Source organism: Gobio gobio, assembly GCF_949357685.1.
Source record: "Gobio gobio genome assembly, chromosome: 23".
NCBI lineage: Eukaryota > Metazoa > Chordata > Actinopteri > Cypriniformes > Gobionidae > Gobio > Gobio gobio.
Genome location: NC_137119.1, coordinates 31,901,868 through 31,922,859, shown reverse-complemented (window position 1 = coordinate 31,922,859; position 20,992 = coordinate 31,901,868). Strand labels below are relative to the sequence as shown.

The following is a 20,992-nucleotide window of genomic DNA, read 5'->3' as shown; positions in this document are numbered from 1 at the left end:
GTAGTTCAACCTTAATGTTATGAAGCGACGAGAATACTTTTTGTGTCCAAAAATAACGACTTTATTCAACAATCTCTTCTCTTCAACGTTAGATCACCGGCTCTGTCAGGAGCTAGTCAATAATGAGCTGGTGTTCTGACGTTGAAGAGAAGAGATTGTTGAATAAAGTAGTTATTTTTGGGCACAAAAAGTATTCTCGTCGCTTCATAACATTAAAGGGTAACTAAACCCTAAACCAACTTTTTTTAGTTAATGATCTGTAATACTGGGGCTTTATTAATGCTGTTCATTGATTCGAGTAAATGTTTTGACATTTGAGTATAAAGTGTTTTAATTCTATAAAATATGGTGTAAAACCGCCAAAGTGCTGCCCTCCTAAGGTTGAACGGTGGCTACTGCAGTTGAATTTTCCTATTGGACGTTGTGGTACATCGTGACGTAGGATGGTACCTCCAACGGCTCACTATCCGCGCCCCTAGCACGAGCTCACCACGCCCTCAGAAATGTTTCCCCCAATCACACGATGAGAACGGCTTCACTCCACTATGAACTGTCATGTTACATGAAGTAAACATTATGAATGAAACTCACTTGACACTTGCTTTAACATTGTATTGAAGAAAATACGGTTAAATAATGCAGTTGTCAGTACACGTCAGGCTTTTCTTGCGATATTATTGCCGCCCGTCATGTGTACAGATAATTTTCATACATGAGACGCGCTTTCAAACCCTCACACGCAAGATAGACGCAGGACGCAGATAGATTAGGTCAGTTCTCTTGCACTGCTGCTTCACTAGCATCGTCGGCATCGGGATTTAACGCAGTTTGAGCAGCGGCTCGCATTGATAAGGTTCCGGGTTTGTGTCTGTTACAGACCCCACCCTCCTCCACTTCAGGTGAAGGTAGGAGAAATGACCGCTCTGTTACAAAGCTGGCGTCACTCCAGTCATTCTCCATCTTTGCGACTCGCGAGTCAGACAGCTGTCAATCAATCCGTCACTGCGGGTCTCAGGTGCACGCCCTCCGCTCAGCCCCGCCCTCGGTTCGTCCCCTCTGTCTCCGCCGGGCTCTGCCCACTTTTCCAGCATTTTTTGAAAATTGCCAGTGGGTGGAGTTAAGCTCTGAGCAGGGGTTTAGTTACCCTTTAAGGTTGAACCACTGGAGTCACATGGACAATTTTAACGATGTCTTTACTACCTTTCTGGACCGTAATTTGCAATGACTTTGCTGACTATGGATGGCTGGTTCAGAAAGCTCTCGGATTTCATCAAAAAATATCTTCATTTGTGTTCCGAAGATGCACGAAGGTCTTACGGGTTTGGAACGACATGAGGGTGAGTAATTAATGACAGAATTTTCTTTTTTGGGTGAAATAACCCTTTAAAGCTGTGACTTGCAATGTGTCACAATGCAATATGCATTTCAATAGCAATAGCCTTTGCAATAAAATCTATTGCATCATTTGATTTGTTTTTAAAACAAAATTCTTTGTAAAAAAAAAAAAAAAAAAAAAGTGATAATAAAAATCACTTTTGATGATAAAGTGCTACTATCTCAGTCCAGTTCTGTCTGTATTTTGTTGCATTTCTATATAAAAAGGCCAATCAAAGAAGATGCGCAAAGCTGTTACGGCGTAAACGATCAAAAGTCTCAAACTGAGTGTTTTGTAAAGAAGAAAAAAAAATCATCTTTTCTTTAATGGCTTTTTTGTGCGCCCCTGAAAGATGACTCCAGTTGACCTGCTCGGATGACCCTCTTCAAACTTTTCAGGCTTTCGTTTTCACTGGAAAGACTCTCATGTCCCGCCGGGCGCCGGCTGCCCTCGGGTGCAACACAATGGCATCATCTTCTCCGGATTGGTGCTTGGCGAAATTCACAAACACCTTCAGGGAGTGAAACAAAGAGAGCGAGACTGCATAAGGAGACAAAATGGCCTTGTTCCAGTGCATTTGTCACATGCAGGTATGGAAACAAATGGTGGCGGTCACAAGATGGATGGACGCTCGAGGCAATCTTCTGACCATGAACTGGACTGTTTTATTCTGCGCTTGTCTAGTTTGGGACAGCTGCGTTTGTCCTGTGACTTTCGTTCCGCTCACTCACACTTTATTGAAAATACACGTTCCGTTTTTAATTGTAGTGTTTATTCTCTAACTGAACGAAATTATTGTATTATTATCAAGATCAAAACGACGCTGGGGGCGGTGTAGAGAGTTGCCTCGTAGGGCAGCGAAGCAAGTGCATTCTGGGAGTTGTTGTCTATCATCCACATGAGACAAAAATACATTTTCTGTCTTTTCTCAGTCTAGAAGGCACCAAATTCAAAAATAATTTCACATTTCTACTACATAAATGAGCCATTGATCTTCCCAGCGCTGAAGTGCCCCTTTAAGCTCAAAAAAGCGCATCCATCCATTATAAAAGTAATCCACATGGCTCCGGGGGGTTAATAAAGGCCTTCTGAAGTGAATCGATGGGTTTGTGTAAGAAAAATATCCATATTTAACACATTGTAAAGTAAAATATCTAGCTTCCTCCAGACCGCCTTCTGTATTCAACTTACACAGAAAGTGTAACACCTCTCGCAGTTCAAAACGCTTACGCTATGTCCGCCAGTTACGTTTTTTTTGTAAGTTGAATACAGAAGGCAGTCCGCCGGAAGCTAGATATTTTACTTTATAAAGTTTTAAATATGGATATTTTTCTTTCACAAACCGATAGATTCGCTTCAGAAGGCCTTTATTTACCCCCTGGAGCCGTGTGGAGTTCTTTTATAATGGATGGAAGCACTTTTTTGGGGTTCAAATTTTGGTCTGCCATTCACTGCCAGCTTAAAAAAGCCAGGATATTTTTTTTAATATAACTCAGATTGTATTTGTCAGAAAGAAGAATGTCATATACACCTAGGATGGTTTGAGAGTGAGTAAATCATGGGGTAATTTTTCATTATCCCTTTAAGAATATTGTCAAATATTTTCAGTAGTTGTCATTTAATTGAAAATCTAAATGGTTTATCTAGGCCAACATGATCATATGAATTACCTGGTCTAGTGTTGTCTGGGAAACCGAGTAATCTTCGATATTCAGCATTTCCTTGTTGGCTAAGACGAGCTGGAAGATTTTGGCCAGAGAGGAAGAAGCGATCTCGTACTGTAGAGTATTATAGTGTTTCTCCCTCTGAATGCAGCCTGGAAATGTGCTCTCCATGAATGCTTCAGCCGGGTTCAGATCCGGGACTGTGCCTGCTTTGGCCGCCCTGATTTTCATGGTGACCACGTATCCATCACCAAATCTGCAGGGAAATTATTATAAGAGATGTTCACAGAATGAAAATGCAAACACAAAATTATGAGACTGCAGAAAGTGTTTTCATGTGAATAAAATTGTGATCTTACTTGTATTTGAGTTGCTGGATTGTGCCAAGACACTTGAACGTCCCGTTCACCATGATGGCCAGCCGTGTGCAGAGCGCTTCACATTCCTCCATGCTGTGGATTAAATAAAAACACAAACAATATTTAATATACTTTTTTAAATTAACTTTTAGTTAATGTAACAAAATAGCATGAAATACATATCATAAATACTTTTGTATTGTGTCATTTTCAAATGAAACATGGAATTGATAGGATTGTAAAAAGTAGGCTCTGATATTATTGCCTATAGTATTTATAATTAGCATTATATAATGCTTGTGCTTTATCGTGTTCTTGCCTGTGTGAGGTAAGGACTACTGCCCTGCCGCCCTGAATCACGCTCATGATGGAGTTCCAGAGGAACCTGCGAGAGTGAGGATCCATCCCTGTGGTTGGCTCGTCCTGACACAGGAAAAATAACATGCTAGTAACTATGCTTATCATATTCTGAGATAATTCATGCAGAAAGGCTCTTACCAGGAGCAGAAGAGCTGGACAGCCAATCATTGCGATAGCTGTTGAGAGTTTACGCTTGTTTCCACCACTGTATGTGCCGGCACTGCAGCCTGCATACTCAAATAAACCTAATTTCTGAATTCCCCATTCAGCCACCTGCATCAAAGGGAGATAGAGGTCTCTGTCAGAAATCCTCAGAGAGAAATATATAAGAAGAGATAAGAAAGTGGAATATCGTCTCACTCTGCTGATCTCGGATTCCGGGACTCCTCTGAGTCGAGCGTATAAGTGCAGGTGTTCTCTTCCCGTTAGAAGATCATCTATGGCATCAAACTGAGGGCAGTAGCCCATGTTCTGGTGCACGTCCAGGATGTTGGTCAGAATGCTGGAGTATCATGAGAAATCAAATTGATGAACAAAATCAAAATTAGTTAGTTGAATACAATTTTCCACTTCACTAGCGTCACCCAACAAAATAGTAAAAATAATATTTGTTTTCAAACTGCTTTCCTAAAAAGTCCTACAGAGTGTTGCTAGGGTGTTTTGGGTGCTTTTTACAGTGTTGCTAAGGTGTTCTAGGTGGTTATTCTGGTGTTACCATGCAGTTGCTAGGGCATTCTAGGTGGTTAGGGTGTTGCTATGCAGTTGCTATGGTGTCCTAGGTGGTTGCTAGGATGAAAATAACAACTAGCAAAAAAATAATGTTTAAAAAAGTTTACCTAAACAGTCTTACTGCCCCTTTAACCCTGCCCACTTTAACCAATGTCCACTCAAACGAGAGGTCCGACCCCAAACTCAGACCATATGCAATAGTCAGGTTCAGAAAGAAAAATCCCATTCCTTTTCACCATAGGGCAATTTTTTTGATAACTTACTGTGAGCTATGCAGTTGTTATTCGTGGTATATGCTTTTGTTGAAGCCTTCATCCTGCATTATTTCAATTTTTTTTTTACATAATTGTTTAACAGCATAATTCCAGGGAAAAACCACATTACCCATGATTCTGCAGAGAAATCGCCACCAATCAAAGAATCACACCAAAAGAACTAACAAGCACAAATTATGTAGAGTCAGTTTCCCTATGCTCTCAAACTATTTAAATATTTCTAAGCATAATATGCATATTTTGCTTTAAATGTTTTTTGTTTCCTTTTAATTAGATTGTCAATTGAAATACTGTTAAGTACACAGTCTTGTACCTTTGTCCTTTTGTCTGATTTTCAAATGCTTTTTTGCTGTAAATCTAAATTTGTAATGCTGTGATTCACCTCGTAGCTGATTGGTTAGTGTCATGGCTTATAACTCTTAAAGGGATAGTTCACCCAAAAATGAAAATTAGCCCATAATTTACTCACCCTCAAGTCATCCTAGGTGTATATGACATTCTTCTTTCAGATGAATAAAATCGGAGTTATATTACAAAAGTCCTGGCTAATCCAAGCATTAGAATTAGAGTAATAGTGGCTCTGTTTTTGAAGTCCATAAAAAGTGCATCTGTCCGTCAAATAACGTGCTCCACGCGGCTCCACCCCGTTAATAAAGGCCTTCTGAAGCGAATCGACGCGTTTGTGTAAGAAAAATATTCATATTTAAAACTTTATGCCGACCGCCTTCTGTGGAAAAGTGTTGAATGTTGAAAGTGAAACTAAAGATGTGTACGTGACGTCATGACGAGCGGACCTGGTCGCGTTAGTCTTTCAACAATTTTTCCATATATTGAACAGGGAATGCGGTCGGCCAAAGTTTTAAATATGGATATTTTTCTTACACAAACACATCGATTCGCTTCAGAATCCCTTTATTAACACCCCAGAGCCCCGTGGAGCATGTTATTTGATGGGCAGATGCACTTTTTATGGACTTCAAAAACAGAGCAACTATAAATCCAAGTCTAATGCTTGGATTAGCCTGGACTTTTGTAATATAACTCCGTCGAATACACCTAGGATGACTTGAGGGTGAGTAAATTATGGGCTAATTTTCATTTTTGGGTGAACTATCCCTTTAAGCTGGTTTGAGCTGGTTTAAGCTGGTCATGAGCTGGTCAAGTGCTGCTCCTAAGAAACTAGCTCCACCTCAGGACCAGTTTATAACCAGCTCAGGAGTCAGGACCAGCTTAAACCAGCTCATGACCAACTAAGGACCAGCATAAACCAGCTGCCATGCTTCAAAACATACCTAACCAGTAAATGCTGTTTTTTTCAACAGGGCAGATGGCTAACTAAGTAGCAGTCAACATATTGGAACAACATTCCTGTCTAAAAATGTCCCCACCCCTAAACCTAGCCCTACCCATAACTTATCCCTAAAATCAGAGGGAAATAATAGGTGGATAAGACTGATGTAGAAGCACCTAACCCTGTTTTTAAGCCTAAACTTGACATAAACTGTAATCTCGCCCCTTAAATCTGATTGGTTGATTGAAATGTTGTTCCAGGATCAACAAAGTTATTAAACAATTAGCTAGTTAAACAAACCTGTAACCAGTCACAGCAGCTTCCCCTGAAGTCACATCTATGTCTCCTGTCAGCATTTTGAATGTGGTAGTTTTCCCAGCACCATTCACACCCAGAAGTCCAAAGCACTGTGGGGGGGGGGGGGGGGGGGGATAAACTAAGTTCATGCAAAGCTCATGGTGATTACAACAAAGACCAAATGTCTCTATTGATTACCTCTCCAGGTGACACTCCTACACATATCCTGTCCACTGCTGGCCTGATCGTTCCGACATACGTCTGGAGAGAGAAAATGTATTCATGAACTCTGTTGTGTGAAGCATTACCCATCATACACCACTGAAAGGTGGACAGACTTGCCTTTGATAGGTCTTTTATCTGGAGGATGTCGCTAGGGCTTCCTCCTTTGTAAATCCTCTCTCTCTCCTTGGCCACATCCACATCTTCATCGGTTACTGGCGGCTTCTTAAAATCTGACATCCTGTTGAAAGAGACAGCATATCTATAGTGGAAGCCACTGGATCTACTCAAGGCTGAGGGACATGCAATGACTTTTGAATGTATTTCTTCTCACCAGTGATCCAGGAAGAATCGGTACTGTATCAGAACATTCAGGATGAAATAGACGAACCCCTCTATTGCCATGAACGTCACATTTTTTCCCACAAAGTCCCAGCTGAAGGGATCCAGACTGAAGTCCTCACCTGAGACGAACATGAGATGTACATGAACCTCACAAGAAGTGTCACCAACATTCAGCTATAAATTATATAAACTCTATACAAGAAGTTAAGTGTTGCTATGCAGTTGTTAGGGTGCTCTGGGTGGTTGCTAGTGCATTGTTATGTGGTTGCAAGGGTGTTCTGGGTTGTTGCTAGGGTGTTGCCAACCGGTTTTTAGGGTGTTAAGGCTGGTTACTATGGCATTGCATGCAGTGCAAGTGTTCTTGGTGGTCGCCAGGGTGTTTCTTAGGATATTCTGGGATATTGTTAGTGTATTGCCAAGCAGTTTCTATGGTGTTCTGGTTTGTTGCTTCCAAGCAATTTCTAGAATGTTAAGGCTGGTTGCTAGGGCATTACTATGCAGTTGCTAGTCTGGGTGTTTGCTAATATGATGCGAAACAGATCCTAGAGTGTGCTTTGTGGTTGCCAGGGTGTCCCTAGGATATTTTGGGTGGTAGTTAGGGTGTTTCAAAGTGGCTTCTATAGTATTCTGGGTGGTTTCTGGGGTGTCTCCAGGATGTTCTGGGTGGTTCCTAGTGTTTTCCTATGCTGAGTGTTTGCCAGGGTGTTCTGAGTGGTTGTTAGGGTGTTGCCAAGCAGTTTCTATGGTGTTCTGGGTGGGTGCTTGGGTGTTTCTATGCAGTTTCTAGGTTGCTAGTGAGTTGCTATGTGGTTCCTAGTGTTCTTGGTGGTTGCCAGGGTGTTGCTAAGGTATTTTGGGTGGTAGTTAGGGTGTTGCAAAGTGGCTTCTATAGTATTGAGTGGTTTCTGGGGTGTCTCCAGGATGTTCCGGGTGGTTCCTATTGTTTTCCTATGCTGAGTGGTTGCCAGGGTGTTCTGAGTGGTTGTTAGGGTGTTGCCAAGCAATTTCTATGGTGTTCTGGGTGGGTGCTTTGGTGTTTCTATGCAGTTTCTAGGTTGCTATGTGGTTCCTAGTGTTCTTGGTGGTTGCCAGGGTGTTGCTAGGGTAGTCTGGGATGCCAAGCAATTTATTTGGTTTTCTGAGTTGTTTCTAGGGCGTTAGTCTCCACTTTTCTGGTCAATATACGGCATTGAAGTCTTAGCGACTGCACATCTATTTTATCATCCATCTAATCTTTTGCCAAAGTTTTTAGTTAGTTAGAGAGACATCACCTTGTCTCTTTAGTTAGTCCCTGTAGATTTTGAGCAGTTTTAGAGATCAATTTGAGCCCTAGTCAGGCCCATTTTGGCTATCTAAAACAATTGTAGCTTTGAATAGCCATCAGATGCAATGAGAAGACACGGTTGAAGGCATTATGAAGACACGGTTGACAAATGTAAGGTGTTGTATTTCCATCATGTTGACATATAGATTGAAGCTCAGTGACTTTTATGGAGGGCAGATCACAGAGTCCGAACCTTGCCAGGGGCCTGGCTAGAGTTGCTTGCGGCAGCCTCAATACGACCGATTGAAATGCAAGGTGGGGAAAAGAGCAGGACTCACCAAAGCGTGCATACCCGTCCATCACGGCTTGGTTCATCGCCATGTCAATGAGCCCACGGCCCAAACAGAAGTGAGGAAAGACAAGAAGAGCTTTCTTCAGCACCTGGTTGCACATATACAGAGCCTATGCAAGTAGAGACAAATGGAGGGTGAAATGAACTTCAACCTTACACTTGAACTTTCGGCCTAAACGACTAATGCATTTAATCTGATTCAAACTGTGAATGATACTATTAGTGGAAATTGGAGGGTTGCTCAAAATGCACTGCCATTTAAAATCTAATTTTTTTAATTATTTTATTACAATAATTGGAAGGCTGGGATGTTTCACCTCTGTACTGTCAAACAGGTCTAAGATAAACGTGATGGCACTGCTGTTGATGCCAATGAAGAGGTTGATGCAGGACAGAGAGACGTACGCTGTGCTGGGCACGTTAAACACGCATGACATTGGATACATCATGGGAGTCACAGACCAACTATTTCACAGATGAGAAGAAAAAAAAGACAGATTGGGATATTTTAAAATATTCATACAGGACAGATGTATAGAGACTAGAGAAATAAAATCAGCATTTACCACAATACAAACATTTTAATCATCAGATACAATTTCCACTTCTTCCTTTGAATGCATGAATGATTCCAATTCTGTCAAGATATGCTTCATTTGTCAGAAGCAACAATACTTTTGTCTTCAGAATAAGGGGTTTGTGCTGGTGCCTAGATTGGATTGACACTAGGAGGACTCATTGAGCTGAGAAGATGATTTGGCTTTCAATTGCTCTGCCTGTGTTGATGTGATCAAGGGCCAAATAACCACGCTGGGAAATGGCAACATGAATAAAACACTGACAAATCACCCTTCAAACCTTTCGGTGGGGTCTACACCTGACCCTTCATCTCTCAGACCGTGCTGTTAAAGCTACTGAGGGTGACCTTTTCACACTGAGTACTTTTTCAACCCACATAAATATACATAGAAAGGCTGTTCTGCTAAAAGAAAAGTAAAATGAGCAATGAAAGATGACATTACCCATAAAGCATCAGCAGAGCTATCAGGGCTTGCAAGTTGCCAGGCGAGGTATAGCATTTTTTATCAAATGCAATAAAAATCCCCACAACCATCGCCGCACTGACAGCGTAGTTTATCTGAAATGACAGGACAACAGCAAAACTGAAACTGAAAAAAGACCATTTTAGATCACATAAGACAATGCTATAGAATAAATACACTTCTTTATTTATTCTATATTCATTATACGCTATAAAGACACTTAATGGTCAAAACAACATGCTTTTGGTTTATTAGTATTTAATTTATGATTTTCATTATTTATACAGGGCTCAGCATTAAGGATGTAGTTGCAAATTGTGCTGATTTGTCAACAAGATAATGTTTTCCATTAGGGATGCAACAATACAGTTAGTCCACGGTTAAATACATACCTCGGTTTTTAACCACGGTTTTCGGTTCGGTTCGGTTCTGATGGCTTGTCACATACAGTTTTTGTTATTATATTCTTAGGCGACAGGAACAGCAAGAGGTTAAGGAGAATAAAGACTATTTTTTATTGCAATACTCTTTCTTTCTTTATTTTACTTAAAATAATTGAAAAAACGACCTTAAACTTAAAACTTGACTTTAAAAAAAGCCCCTTGTATTCCTAGTGTATTGTATAATATAAAATAAATATATATAAAGATTTACACAGGCAGCTCAGAGCTGTACAGCAGCATTTACGTATGAAACTGAATGAATAAATGTAAAAATAAAACACTACATAGACTTCACTATAAAATATACATTGATTCTTAGCTACTGTATTAGTTTTTCAGTCAAGAGCAGTGAGTGATTTTCTCTTTGTCTTTTGTTGTTGTATAAACATTAAAGGGATAGTTCGTTCAAAAATGAAAATTCTGTCATCGAGAAATGAATACAGGTTTGGAACAATATTAGAGTGAGTAAATAATGACATCATTTTAGAGGTAAACGGTCCCTTTAAGGACAGCGTGTTCACTGGCTGCGCTGCTGTCAATTTAAGACCTGCGTGCATCTAATATACGCGATTTTACTTTCACTTTAGACATAACCGACTGTGTTTATGTTAACCTTGTGTGTATTTGACAGTATTAGCGTAAGACGACTATTTAGTCCTGTAATCACGTGTTTGACAGGCATTTAGTGCGTGCGCTCGGAAAAGCCTAAAACCGCGCACGTGAATGAAACCAGGAAGGCTTTAAAACGCATGCAAATAATGAACTTTCATGATTGTGAATAACTATAGTGTTCCGTGAGTATAACTCTACCACTAATGTGTGATGTGAATGTATGTCGCGTTGTTCAGTATATTGGGATGGAGGCAAATTATAGATTTTATAGAAAAATTATTAATTAAATGCGAAACCGAAAAAAACCGCAATTCACAAGCGCGTATTGAACCGTGAATGCCATACCGAACGGTTCAATATTATATTGAAAATTGTGGCATCCCTAATATATATATATATATATATATATATATATATATATATATATATATATATATATATATATATATATATATATATATATATATATATATATATATATATATATATATATATATATTTATTTTTTATTTTTTTATTAACAATTGAATTTAATGAATATAACGTGATAAAAATGTAAATATTTCAAGTGATTATTCAAATACATTAAAAACTTTTTTTTTTGGGCAGTGAAAATGTTGGGAAGTTATGGTAAGATGTAGTGTCTTCATACTAACCATATCCCAGAAGAAGTTAGCAGTCCAGTACACAACTGGACTGACCCCACTCACAAACTGCAGGTGTTTGGCCTGCGTCACTCTCTCCTGGATCAGATACAGCACAAAACTGGCCGGTACGAAGGACATGGCGAAGATCACGCAGATGGCCACCACTGAATCCACTGAGGTAGTCAGTCTGAGAGAATGAATGAGTCAACAATATTTACATAAAGATATGCTCTACTGAGACCGATCTGCAAGTAAAACAGCTGTGTGAAGTTCTGTCAGCGTTACACTCACACTGTGACCTCCGACAGCTGTTCCTTGGTCAGGTTTAGTGGATGATTGATGGCTGTGATGCCGTACTCATTTAAATTGACACCAGGAGGCAGGTTGGCTCGAAGGATGGCGTTATTTGCCACGTTCATGAAGGCCACCATAGCGTGCCAGCCTTTGTTATTGAACCACACCTAGAGGAGATAACAAATGGGTTATTTATCTTGAATGGGACGAGCTCAGTAAACTGTGACAGGAAGTGAGGCTGAACTAAATCTCACCTTGACATTGTTTTCAGTCTCCATATACCTCAAGAAAGTACCGAACTCCTTCAGAGCAAGCTTTGAGTATCGGCCCTGTAAATTATCACAACATGAACATTATCAGTACTTAAGCCAAATTAAGGGCCCTATTTTAACAATCTGAGTGCATGGTCTGAAGCGCATGGCGCAGGTGCACTTAGGGTGTGTCCGAATCCACCTTTGCTAGGTTAACAACGGAAAAAAATGGTTAGCACGCCAGGCAAATGGCACAACAAAAGGGTTGTACCTAGTCTCTTAATGAGTCATGGGTGTGTTTTGCGCATAACGTGCAATAATCCAATCAGAGCCTCATCTCCCATTCCCTTTAAAAGCCAGTTGCGTTTGCACCACGGCGGATTTTTAAAACAAAGTTTAAAAAAAAAGAAACGTTTGATCAGGAAGTGTCTAAACATATTTTTATCAATATATCTACTGTTTTACCATTTAAAACTTATGTTTTGTCAAATTAAAGTATTATTTCGCTGACTTTATTTGTAATAAACACCATTATATAAGTGTACCCTTACATTTGGTTTTGAGTAGCTTTGTTTTTGTTCTCTAATAATATGAAAAATTAAAATGTATATGAAACATTTACCCCTGTGACATTAAGCAGACGTCCTATCTGAGCAGCTGCATTCTGGATAGTTTTAGGATCCACATCGAGAACAGGAAGTCGCCCTCCAACAGAAATGCCACCATACCTGAAGGAAAGAGACCGCATAACATCATTCTTCCGCACATTTAGATCATTGAACGTGTATATTTGTTCTCCAAGTGTCCACAAGAGGGAGTCGTTGTATTTTATACACCATGTTTAAGACACCAATACCTTTGTTCATTCACCCAGTACTTGCTCTTTAAGCTGAAAACAAAAACACAAATGAGATGAATTCCTGGAAACATAAGAGCTAGTTAATTAACAATTGGTTGTAAATGGGCCACAATACCTTGTCCGTATTAAGTTTGGGTAAGTCTTCACCAAATAATCAGAGATGTTCCTGCCAGTCAGATCCATCAACATGTCACCAGTTGATTGAATCCTCTAAAATGCAAAAATCATTATACACCATTTTAAAGAATTTGTAGTGTCATATCTATAGTTAAGAGACAGACCTGGGGAGGAGGAAGACCCCCAGCACCTTCTGGACACACAGGTAACATTGTAAGTATTTTTGGCGTGCTGCACTGACAGCTGGGAGACGGACTGATGTCTGTCCACTCTGGGTTACCCAGCATCTGAATGAGCGCCGGGTTCACCAGGGGCATCTCCCAGTCTGTGGTTATGTTATTACATGGATAGTCTCTGTGGGAAACATAAATGGTCAGTGAGTAGACCAAAACCGCTGGATATTTACTCATATCATTAGCATACATGTGCACGTACTGTAGAGGTTCATCCACCATACAGCGAGTCCCAAATCCAGGTCTGTTCAGAAGAACCTCGCCAAAATACCTCATATCTGGGCTTTGCATCTGTTCATTACTGAAAACAGACAAAATGGCATTGTTTTTAACTTCTCAGGTAACTATACATTGAATAAATGAACTAATCCTGTTTCATTGTAAATGTACCTGAAGAAGGTGAACTGTCGGCCATACATCCATGGGCTTAGAGTAAGACTGGGATATTCGCCGAATGGAGGAACAATCAGCGTGAACATCAGAGAAACGAGGACAAAACTGGCGGGCAACACAATCTGAGGAAGAGAATATTCAAGAAAAGCCTATGGACTTCATTACTCTCATTACAAAGCTAGAAGTTTATAAAGCAATGAAGCTATTCTGACCTGGGCAAGGAAGTCTTTTCCAGAGCGTGTGGTGTGATGGAACCTCTTAATGAGAAGAGCGAAAAACTGTTTTAGGACCAGAAAGATTCCCTTCACCTGTGGGGATCCTCTGCCCTCTTTGCAGGTCGAGCTTCCAGGGTTTGACTGTCCATTAGCATACGCCGATCTGTCTGTATCTGCACAAAAGATCAAACGCAGTCAAGAGGAAATCTAGAACCAAATTATTTATATCGTTTTGGTCAACTAATTCGGATTTTCCAAAGGCTGATGCAGATATTTGGAGAACAGGGGTGGTTGAAGGGTGATATAATTCTGGTTCAATTTAACGACAGCATATTTACAAAATGTAATTAACTATTTTTATTGAACAAATAAAACACATTATTACAGGTTGTAAAAAGGAAGGTGATGGTTCAAAAATAAATAAATTCAAATAAAATGGCTTATACAGAATCTCAAAAAGCTCAAATATCCTTTTATGATTTCTCAAAATAGGCCTGGCCGATATAGTGCTCGATAACTAATGTGTAACTATTAAAAATAACTATAGCTACAACTATAAAAAGCAAGATCAACCCTTTGATGTACTTATAATTTTGAAGTAACAAAAAATATATATATTATTTAATATTTGAGTTATACATCTGTCCAATAGATGATTTCATCATATATAACACAATATATATAATATATATACAATATATTTTGTCAAATAAAAAATATAAGCATTAATAAGTCATTAAGAATTATGAGTAAGGGTCAAAAGAAATCACTCCATGCGTCAAAGGGTTAACCGTCACCACATGCACTATTTAGCATAATGTCTAGCGGCATATCTTTGCTTATGTCCATTTAACTCGGTGTTGTTTAGCAGGCAGCTTTAGTTAAAGTAAGGATGAAGCATTTTACAGTAAGCCTGTGAGACTAGGGTCATCACCTTCTATATTCACTTTGACTGCGGTGTCTCTATAAAGACTCGCAAGAGATTTCTGTTGCAGAACTCTGATGTCTAAGGGGTTCAACCACAAAAATAGACATCACAATCACAATATACAAGACTCACAAGCACCATACACTGACACACATACACAATATCTGTACATCTGTGATTAAATGGCAGATAGTACACAGAAATCTCACCAGACGCACTGTTGATGTGAGCAGTCTCTCCATCAGTTGTGACTTTCAGAAATATCTGCAGGACACAGAGACAAAACCTTTTACAGGTTGTACAAAGGAGGATGATGATTGTAAAAAGTTGATAAACTGCAAAATAAAAATTATTATATTATATTATATTATATTTATTATATATATATATATATATATATATATATATATATATATATATATATATATATATATATATATATATATATAATTAACATTATTGTTATTGAACACATGAACAACACATTTATTAAAATAAATAAAAAATAAAATATATATTCTATCCCAATGGCAAATTATTGTATGTATAACTGATTGTTTTGTTTTTTTGTTGATGTTCTCGTTCTCAAATACAAATGATAGTAAATGAGCCTGTGTGTGCACGACAGACCTCCTCCAATGAAGTGTCCGACACTCCAAAGCTGCTCAGCCCCATGTCTGCCATCGTCTCCTCCAGCTCTCTGAATAGGCTGGCGTAAGAACGATGTTTGAAGCCCCGGCTGGGCAGCAGGAAGGTCAGCTCCTGCCCTATGACCTCTATCAATTTGGCCTCTGGGACATGATGGTGGATGAGGGCTGTTATTCTCTCCATGTCCCCTGAGAGAGAGATTACACATCCTTAATTATGATCATTGCAGTTTGATTTCATTGATCTGATACAAGCATATGAACTCTTTACCTTCCATCTGTCTTTCTGACACTCTGGGCTGCTCTACGGTGCTTTCTTTAAATTTGGTACAGAGTGAGCACTTACAGGAACAGTCCTCAGTACAGTCACACTGACCCTGTGAGAACCGGAACAACCATGTGAGTCTAGCGGCTTTATACACTCTCTGTGATAGATGGTAAAAGTCTCACCTCCTTTGTGACATGGGACGGCTGCTCTTTAATGCGGCGCACAAGTGTGAGGTAGAAACCAGCACCCAGACAGTTCTTCAGGAAGAGAGGAGAGCCGCAGCAGTACAGACGACCTTGAGAGATGATGGCCACACGGTCACTCAGCAGGTCAGCTTCATCCATGTGGTGTGTGGACAAGATCACTGTACGACCTGAATAACACACAGATACACACACACTTTTACACCTCTACGTTGAAGTGTACAATACAATAGACTTGGATAAATATATATATATATTAAATATAATAACATTTATCATGGCTGGTTGGATGCATTTATTATCCAATATCATAGACCAACTTATTGAACATTTTTTACATACGTCTGTATAAGGACTACCTAAAATGACAGTAACCATCATTGGAAAAAAAATTATTTGAAAAGAAATCGGATTTTCTAGTTTGGCTCAAGTACCAGCACGGTATTTTAGCAGAAGGTCCCAGATGGAGCGCCTTGAATAGGGATCCACTCCTGATGTAGGTTCATCCAGAAACACCACTTTAGCGCCACCGACAAAAGCCATTGCAACGGAAAGCTTCCTCTGCATTCCACCTACATAGGAAGACAATACCCTCTTTTTATTCCTCAAAAATCATAATCAATTCAGTCTCACAGTGTTACAGAGCAGAATTGAGTTTGGTCTGCACCGTAAGGGATTGTTAAAAATGTATTTATGATCTAACCTGACAGGTTTTGTGCCTCCTCATTCCTCTTGTGAGGGAGACCGAGATCTTCCAGCATGTTTTCCACCTCTAGCTGGGCTTCGGGTAATGGCCTACCCTTCAGTAGAGAGTAAAACAAGATGTGTTCTGCTACCGTCATACTGTAGAAGAGAGAGAGATCGAAAAAAATCAGCATTCTGACAGATTGTACATTAGCGGCTGTATCAACATCCTTCCAAGGGAAACCACATGAGAGGTTTACGAACTGGTGAAAGATGATGTTATGTTGGGGGCACATTCCCAGGGATTTACGAATGGCATCCATGTCGGTTCGGATATCTTTCCCATAGATATATGCCGTGCCAGATGTGGGAGGGAACATGCCGGTGAGAATAGACCTGTGGGAGAGAGGAGATAACTTCTATGCATGATATACCCATAGATAAACAAAGATCCATTTCACTGGTTTTGGATACGCACATGGTCGTGGTTTTTCCTGCACCGTTGTGGCCGAGGAAAGCAGTGATCTGACTCTCGTAGAAGGTGATACTCAGACCATCCACAGCAGGTCTAGAGCCACCGCTGAACATCTTATACAGGTTTTCCACACACACTCCAACAACCAAAGCGGATGGTTCGGGCTCGAAAAAGTGCCTCCCTGGAGATGAGAGATTGGAAGGTTATCAAGATATTACAGAATGTTACAGAAAACAGCAACGTTTCAGATCCTCATGAAATCCAATTATGTGGTGTGTAAAAGGACATAATTGTGTATAGATATTACAAATAATTGCTTAAAAGCTCTTAAACGTTACTTAGACTTATTCTGACTTCAATAAAATCTTTAGAGTCAAATATAAAAAATACAATTAAATTAATTTTATACAATTCTTTTAATTTATATTATATTAATTTATAATATAGTTTAATTATATGTGTGTCGGTCCCCCTTTTGCTGCCAAAACAGCCCTGATGCCTGAAGGTGTGCTGTGGTATCTGGCACTAAGATGTTAGCAGCAGATCATTCACCATTTTTGCTTTGTGGCAGGGCACAGCAGAACATTGCCCAAAGCATCACACTGCCTCTGCCAACTTGCCTTCTTCCCATAGTGCATCCTGGTGCCATGTGTTCCCCAAGTAAGCGACGCACATGTACCCGGCCATCCACGTGATTTAAAAGAAAACATGATTCATCAGACCAGGCCACCTTCTTCTATTGCACCGTGGTCCAGTTCTGATGCTCACATGCCCACTGTTGGTGCTTTCAGCGGTGGACAGGTGTCAGCATGGGCACCCTGACTGGACGCAACAAATTGAAATGCACTGTGTATTCTGACACCTTTCTATCAGAAACAGCATTAACTTCTTGAGCAATTTGAGCTACAGTAGCTCGTCTGTTTGATCGGACCACACGGGCCAGCCTTCGCTCCCCACGTGCATCAATGAGCCTTGGCCGCCCATGACCCTGTCGCTGATTCACCACTGTTCCTTCCTTGTACCACTTTTGATAGATACTGACCACTGCAAACCGGGAACACCCCACAAGAGCTGCAGTTTTGGAGATGCTCTGGCCCAGTCGTCAAGCCATCGCAATTTGGCCCGTCAAACTCGCTCAAATCCTTACGCTTGCACATTTTTCCTGCTTCTAACACTTTATCAGCTTTGAGGACAAAATGTACACTTGCTGCCTAATATATCTCACACACTAACAGGTGCCGTGATGAACAGATTATCAGTGTTATTCAATTCACCTTCATAATGTTATGATTGGTGTATATATATATATTTTATATATAAATAAAATGCACAAAAAACCTAAATTAACTATTATTTTGTTTGAAACCATGGCTACCATATATGTACCTTGATTCGTGGGACAAAAGGAATGTCATTGTCGCAATGATGGGATAGACATCTCTAACGACTCTAATACACATTAAACCGGCAATAAGACAAACACAGAAACTAGCATTCCAACCTGCCAGCCAAGCAAACAGACACAAGGCCACTGGGTTCCCACAAAGGGCACGGACAGAGACGTGTTTGTGCATTGTGTGCGATTATACTAGTGTCCATGTGTGCTTATGCACACATACCTAGCGCCACCTTATACAGTGTGCTTGAACTTAAGACAGAGCGCTGGCAAGTGCTGATGGATAAAGCCAGCGAAGCTAAGACTACAGTAATTACTCCCATGGGGCTCCATCAGTTCAAAGCCAAGAAACCTGCTGGATGCCTGCGCTCTAGTCAAGCAGATAAGCCTGGTTAGGTCTTTGAATATATCTGATGGGATCTTTTCCACGAGTAAGGAGAGAAACACCACCTTCCTGTTTGTTGTAATAGGTTCCTTCACAAAATACTGTAGAATGAAAGGTTTCCCCTGATAGATAATAAAGCCCACTGGATCCACAATATATCTGTCAGAATTTACAGGTAAAATAATTAGTAATTCAGCAGTTCAATGCTGATACAAACTGCATAAACCAAACTAGCCTGACTAAAATGGGGCCAGTGTTCTATATTCTTTGTACGAATATGGGGGGTATGAATGAAATTCAAAAGTACCACATCCGCCATGTTGTTACCGTCACGTGACCTAACAGCATCAGTTGCATCGCTTTACCTCCATTGGGATAGTTAAGTGTCCAACTAATTCACACTTCAGAATCTCGGCGGAAGTAGTAGGTCATCCGGGGACTTTTCACCTATTATTTTTCAAATAGTATGTATTCGGACATGCTATTCTTTTGGAGTAGAGTTTTTCGCATACTATAGTAGGGAAGTATTCGATTTCGGACAAAGTTATTCAAGATGTAATCAGTCTTACTTTTCAGATTCACATTCACACCAATCTACTTTTTTCTGTAAATTACATAAAGTTATGAGCAGTCCTAAAGACAAAATTAGATGACTAAATTGTATGCTTAGTCTGCAAACCGGCCACTGATGTTCAGCTAGTTTACCTGGTCAGTTTATATGAATTAGCTGAGTAAAACATCTCCAAATTTGGTAAACCAAAACCACCTTATGCTTTAAGCAGTTTTTTCTCCCACACCTGATGAGTCTGTGCTCATGCTCTTATTGGTCGTCTCCTCTTCATCAAGCCTATTTTGTTCTTTCTCTAGTTTGTCCCGTATGTCTCCATGTTTGCAGGACCCTGGCTGCTCTGGGGGGTTTTCTGGTTCTGTGTGGTTCTTGGCCTGGTCATCAGTGTTGTTCACCAGATTATCAAAAGCAGGTTTCTCCACTGCTGACTTTCCAGGATCTGCGTAAAAAAAGGGATTACATGTTCATAAAAAGCTGAGGGAGCCACTTATAATAAGCGAAAAAGCCACTCACCTTGTTTTAGAGGCTCAGGTCGGTTGAACCAATAAGAAGGCTGCAATGGAAAATAACAAGGCCGACCAATACCATACTGCCCTGATGATAAACACAATATATGTCACTTATGATTCCTCTGATAGGCTTTTTATTATCAAACAAACCTGAATATAGTTTACCTGGGAAGACAGTATCGAGGTACCATGCGAGAATGGCATAAAGGACTGTATCCACTGCCATCATGAAAATCGAGATGAGAAAGGAGAACTCGTCCCCCTCCAGAAGGCTGGTCTGAATGTTATCCCACTGCAGGCCAAGACCCTGCTCCTCATAACGGGACAGGTACTCCGTCCCAAAGCCAAACGCTACCTGGGACATCAGACTCTGACACACAATATAACAATCTTAAATTCATAATATCCCTTTTTAAGTTGCGGTTTTCTCCATGAAAGAGTATTACATGATCACATTTATAACCGTTATAAGAAATTATTTATATAACTTGTAACACTTTACAATAAGGTTCCATTTGTTAACATGAACTAACAATGAAAAATACTTCTAAAGCATTTAAAATTTAAATTTCAACATTTACTAATACATTATTTAAAACGTTGTATCTGTTAACATTATTTAATGTACCCGAGCTAACTTGAACTGACAATGAACAGTTGTATTTTTATCAACTAATGTTTAACAAGGATTAATAAATAATGTAGCAAATGTATTAGTAGTTTTATGTTAGTTAAAGGGATAGGGTGAATAATGGATGGATGCACTTTTGTGGGTTTCAAATTTTGGGCTGCCATTTACTGCCATTATAATCCTTGGATTAGCCAGGACATTTTTAAATATAACTTTTAAATATAGTTATAGTCATTTTTAAATATAATTTTTAAATAATATGAAGAATGTCATATAGGCTTGGCTAGGATGGCTTGAGGGTGAGTCAATTATGGGATCATTTTCATTTTTGGGTGAACTATCCCTTTAATGCATCAATTTATGTTAACTAATCGGAAAGTGTTGCCATATAATTTGTTTCATTCAGTAGTGAGTTTTATCATGCAACTTACCGCCATGATTTTCATATCCTTGGTAATGCGGTCCTGCCAGGCAAAGCAAACTATATGTGGCAGGTACAGAGTGAAGTAAATGATTCCACTGCAGGCTGCCGCCAAGTTAGCCTTGTTGAAAAACACGCTCATGAGGAAGCACTGCATGATGGTTGCCGTGGTGAAAGTGAGCAGGAATAGGAAGAGAATGATGGGATTGCTGTAGTTCAGTACTTTTCCTCCCTGTG

General features: G+C 39.8%; 1 protein-coding gene across 1 annotated transcript in view; it reads right to left on the bottom strand.

Annotated features, from left to right (window-relative positions):
* Window positions 1-1,162: 1,162 nt before the first annotated feature.
* abca4a (ATP-binding cassette, sub-family A (ABC1), member 4a) overlaps window positions 1,163-20,992 on the bottom strand; it is a 50,543-nt gene continuing 30,713 nt past the window's right edge. Inside the window, exons 16-51 of the mRNA XM_079805894.1 lie at window positions 20,766-20,987; window positions 19,869-20,073; window positions 19,708-19,788; window positions 19,424-19,633; window positions 16,849-17,026; window positions 16,635-16,766; window positions 16,390-16,529; window positions 16,121-16,258; window positions 15,666-15,856; window positions 15,487-15,592; window positions 15,199-15,404; window positions 14,778-14,832; window positions 14,575-14,646; window positions 13,638-13,813; window positions 13,423-13,547; window positions 13,235-13,333; window positions 12,964-13,153; window positions 12,798-12,892; window positions 12,680-12,712; window positions 12,446-12,551; window positions 11,827-11,901; window positions 11,570-11,739; window positions 11,288-11,465; window positions 9,556-9,671; window positions 8,851-8,998; window positions 8,520-8,643; window positions 6,907-7,036; window positions 6,693-6,813; window positions 6,549-6,611; window positions 6,354-6,460; window positions 4,119-4,260; window positions 3,897-4,031; window positions 3,718-3,821; window positions 3,399-3,491; window positions 3,046-3,295; window positions 1,163-1,886 (exon numbers count right to left, since the gene is read on the bottom strand). Of these exons, the coding sequence (XP_079662020.1) occupies window positions 1,770-1,886; window positions 3,046-3,295; window positions 3,399-3,491; window positions 3,718-3,821; window positions 3,897-4,031; window positions 4,119-4,260; window positions 6,354-6,460; window positions 6,549-6,611; window positions 6,693-6,813; window positions 6,907-7,036; window positions 8,520-8,643; window positions 8,851-8,998; window positions 9,556-9,671; window positions 11,288-11,465; window positions 11,570-11,739; window positions 11,827-11,901; window positions 12,446-12,551; window positions 12,680-12,712; window positions 12,798-12,892; window positions 12,964-13,153; window positions 13,235-13,333; window positions 13,423-13,547; window positions 13,638-13,813; window positions 14,575-14,646; window positions 14,778-14,832; window positions 15,199-15,404; window positions 15,487-15,592; window positions 15,666-15,856; window positions 16,121-16,258; window positions 16,390-16,529; window positions 16,635-16,766; window positions 16,849-17,026; window positions 19,424-19,633; window positions 19,708-19,788; window positions 19,869-20,073; window positions 20,766-20,987 (4,833 nt within the window). The 3' untranslated portion in view covers window positions 1,163-1,769. The remainder of the gene's footprint in view (window positions 1,887-3,045; window positions 3,296-3,398; window positions 3,492-3,717; window positions 3,822-3,896; window positions 4,032-4,118; window positions 4,261-6,353; window positions 6,461-6,548; window positions 6,612-6,692; window positions 6,814-6,906; window positions 7,037-8,519; window positions 8,644-8,850; window positions 8,999-9,555; window positions 9,672-11,287; window positions 11,466-11,569; window positions 11,740-11,826; window positions 11,902-12,445; window positions 12,552-12,679; window positions 12,713-12,797; window positions 12,893-12,963; window positions 13,154-13,234; window positions 13,334-13,422; window positions 13,548-13,637; window positions 13,814-14,574; window positions 14,647-14,777; window positions 14,833-15,198; window positions 15,405-15,486; window positions 15,593-15,665; window positions 15,857-16,120; window positions 16,259-16,389; window positions 16,530-16,634; window positions 16,767-16,848; window positions 17,027-19,423; window positions 19,634-19,707; window positions 19,789-19,868; window positions 20,074-20,765; window positions 20,988-20,992) is intronic.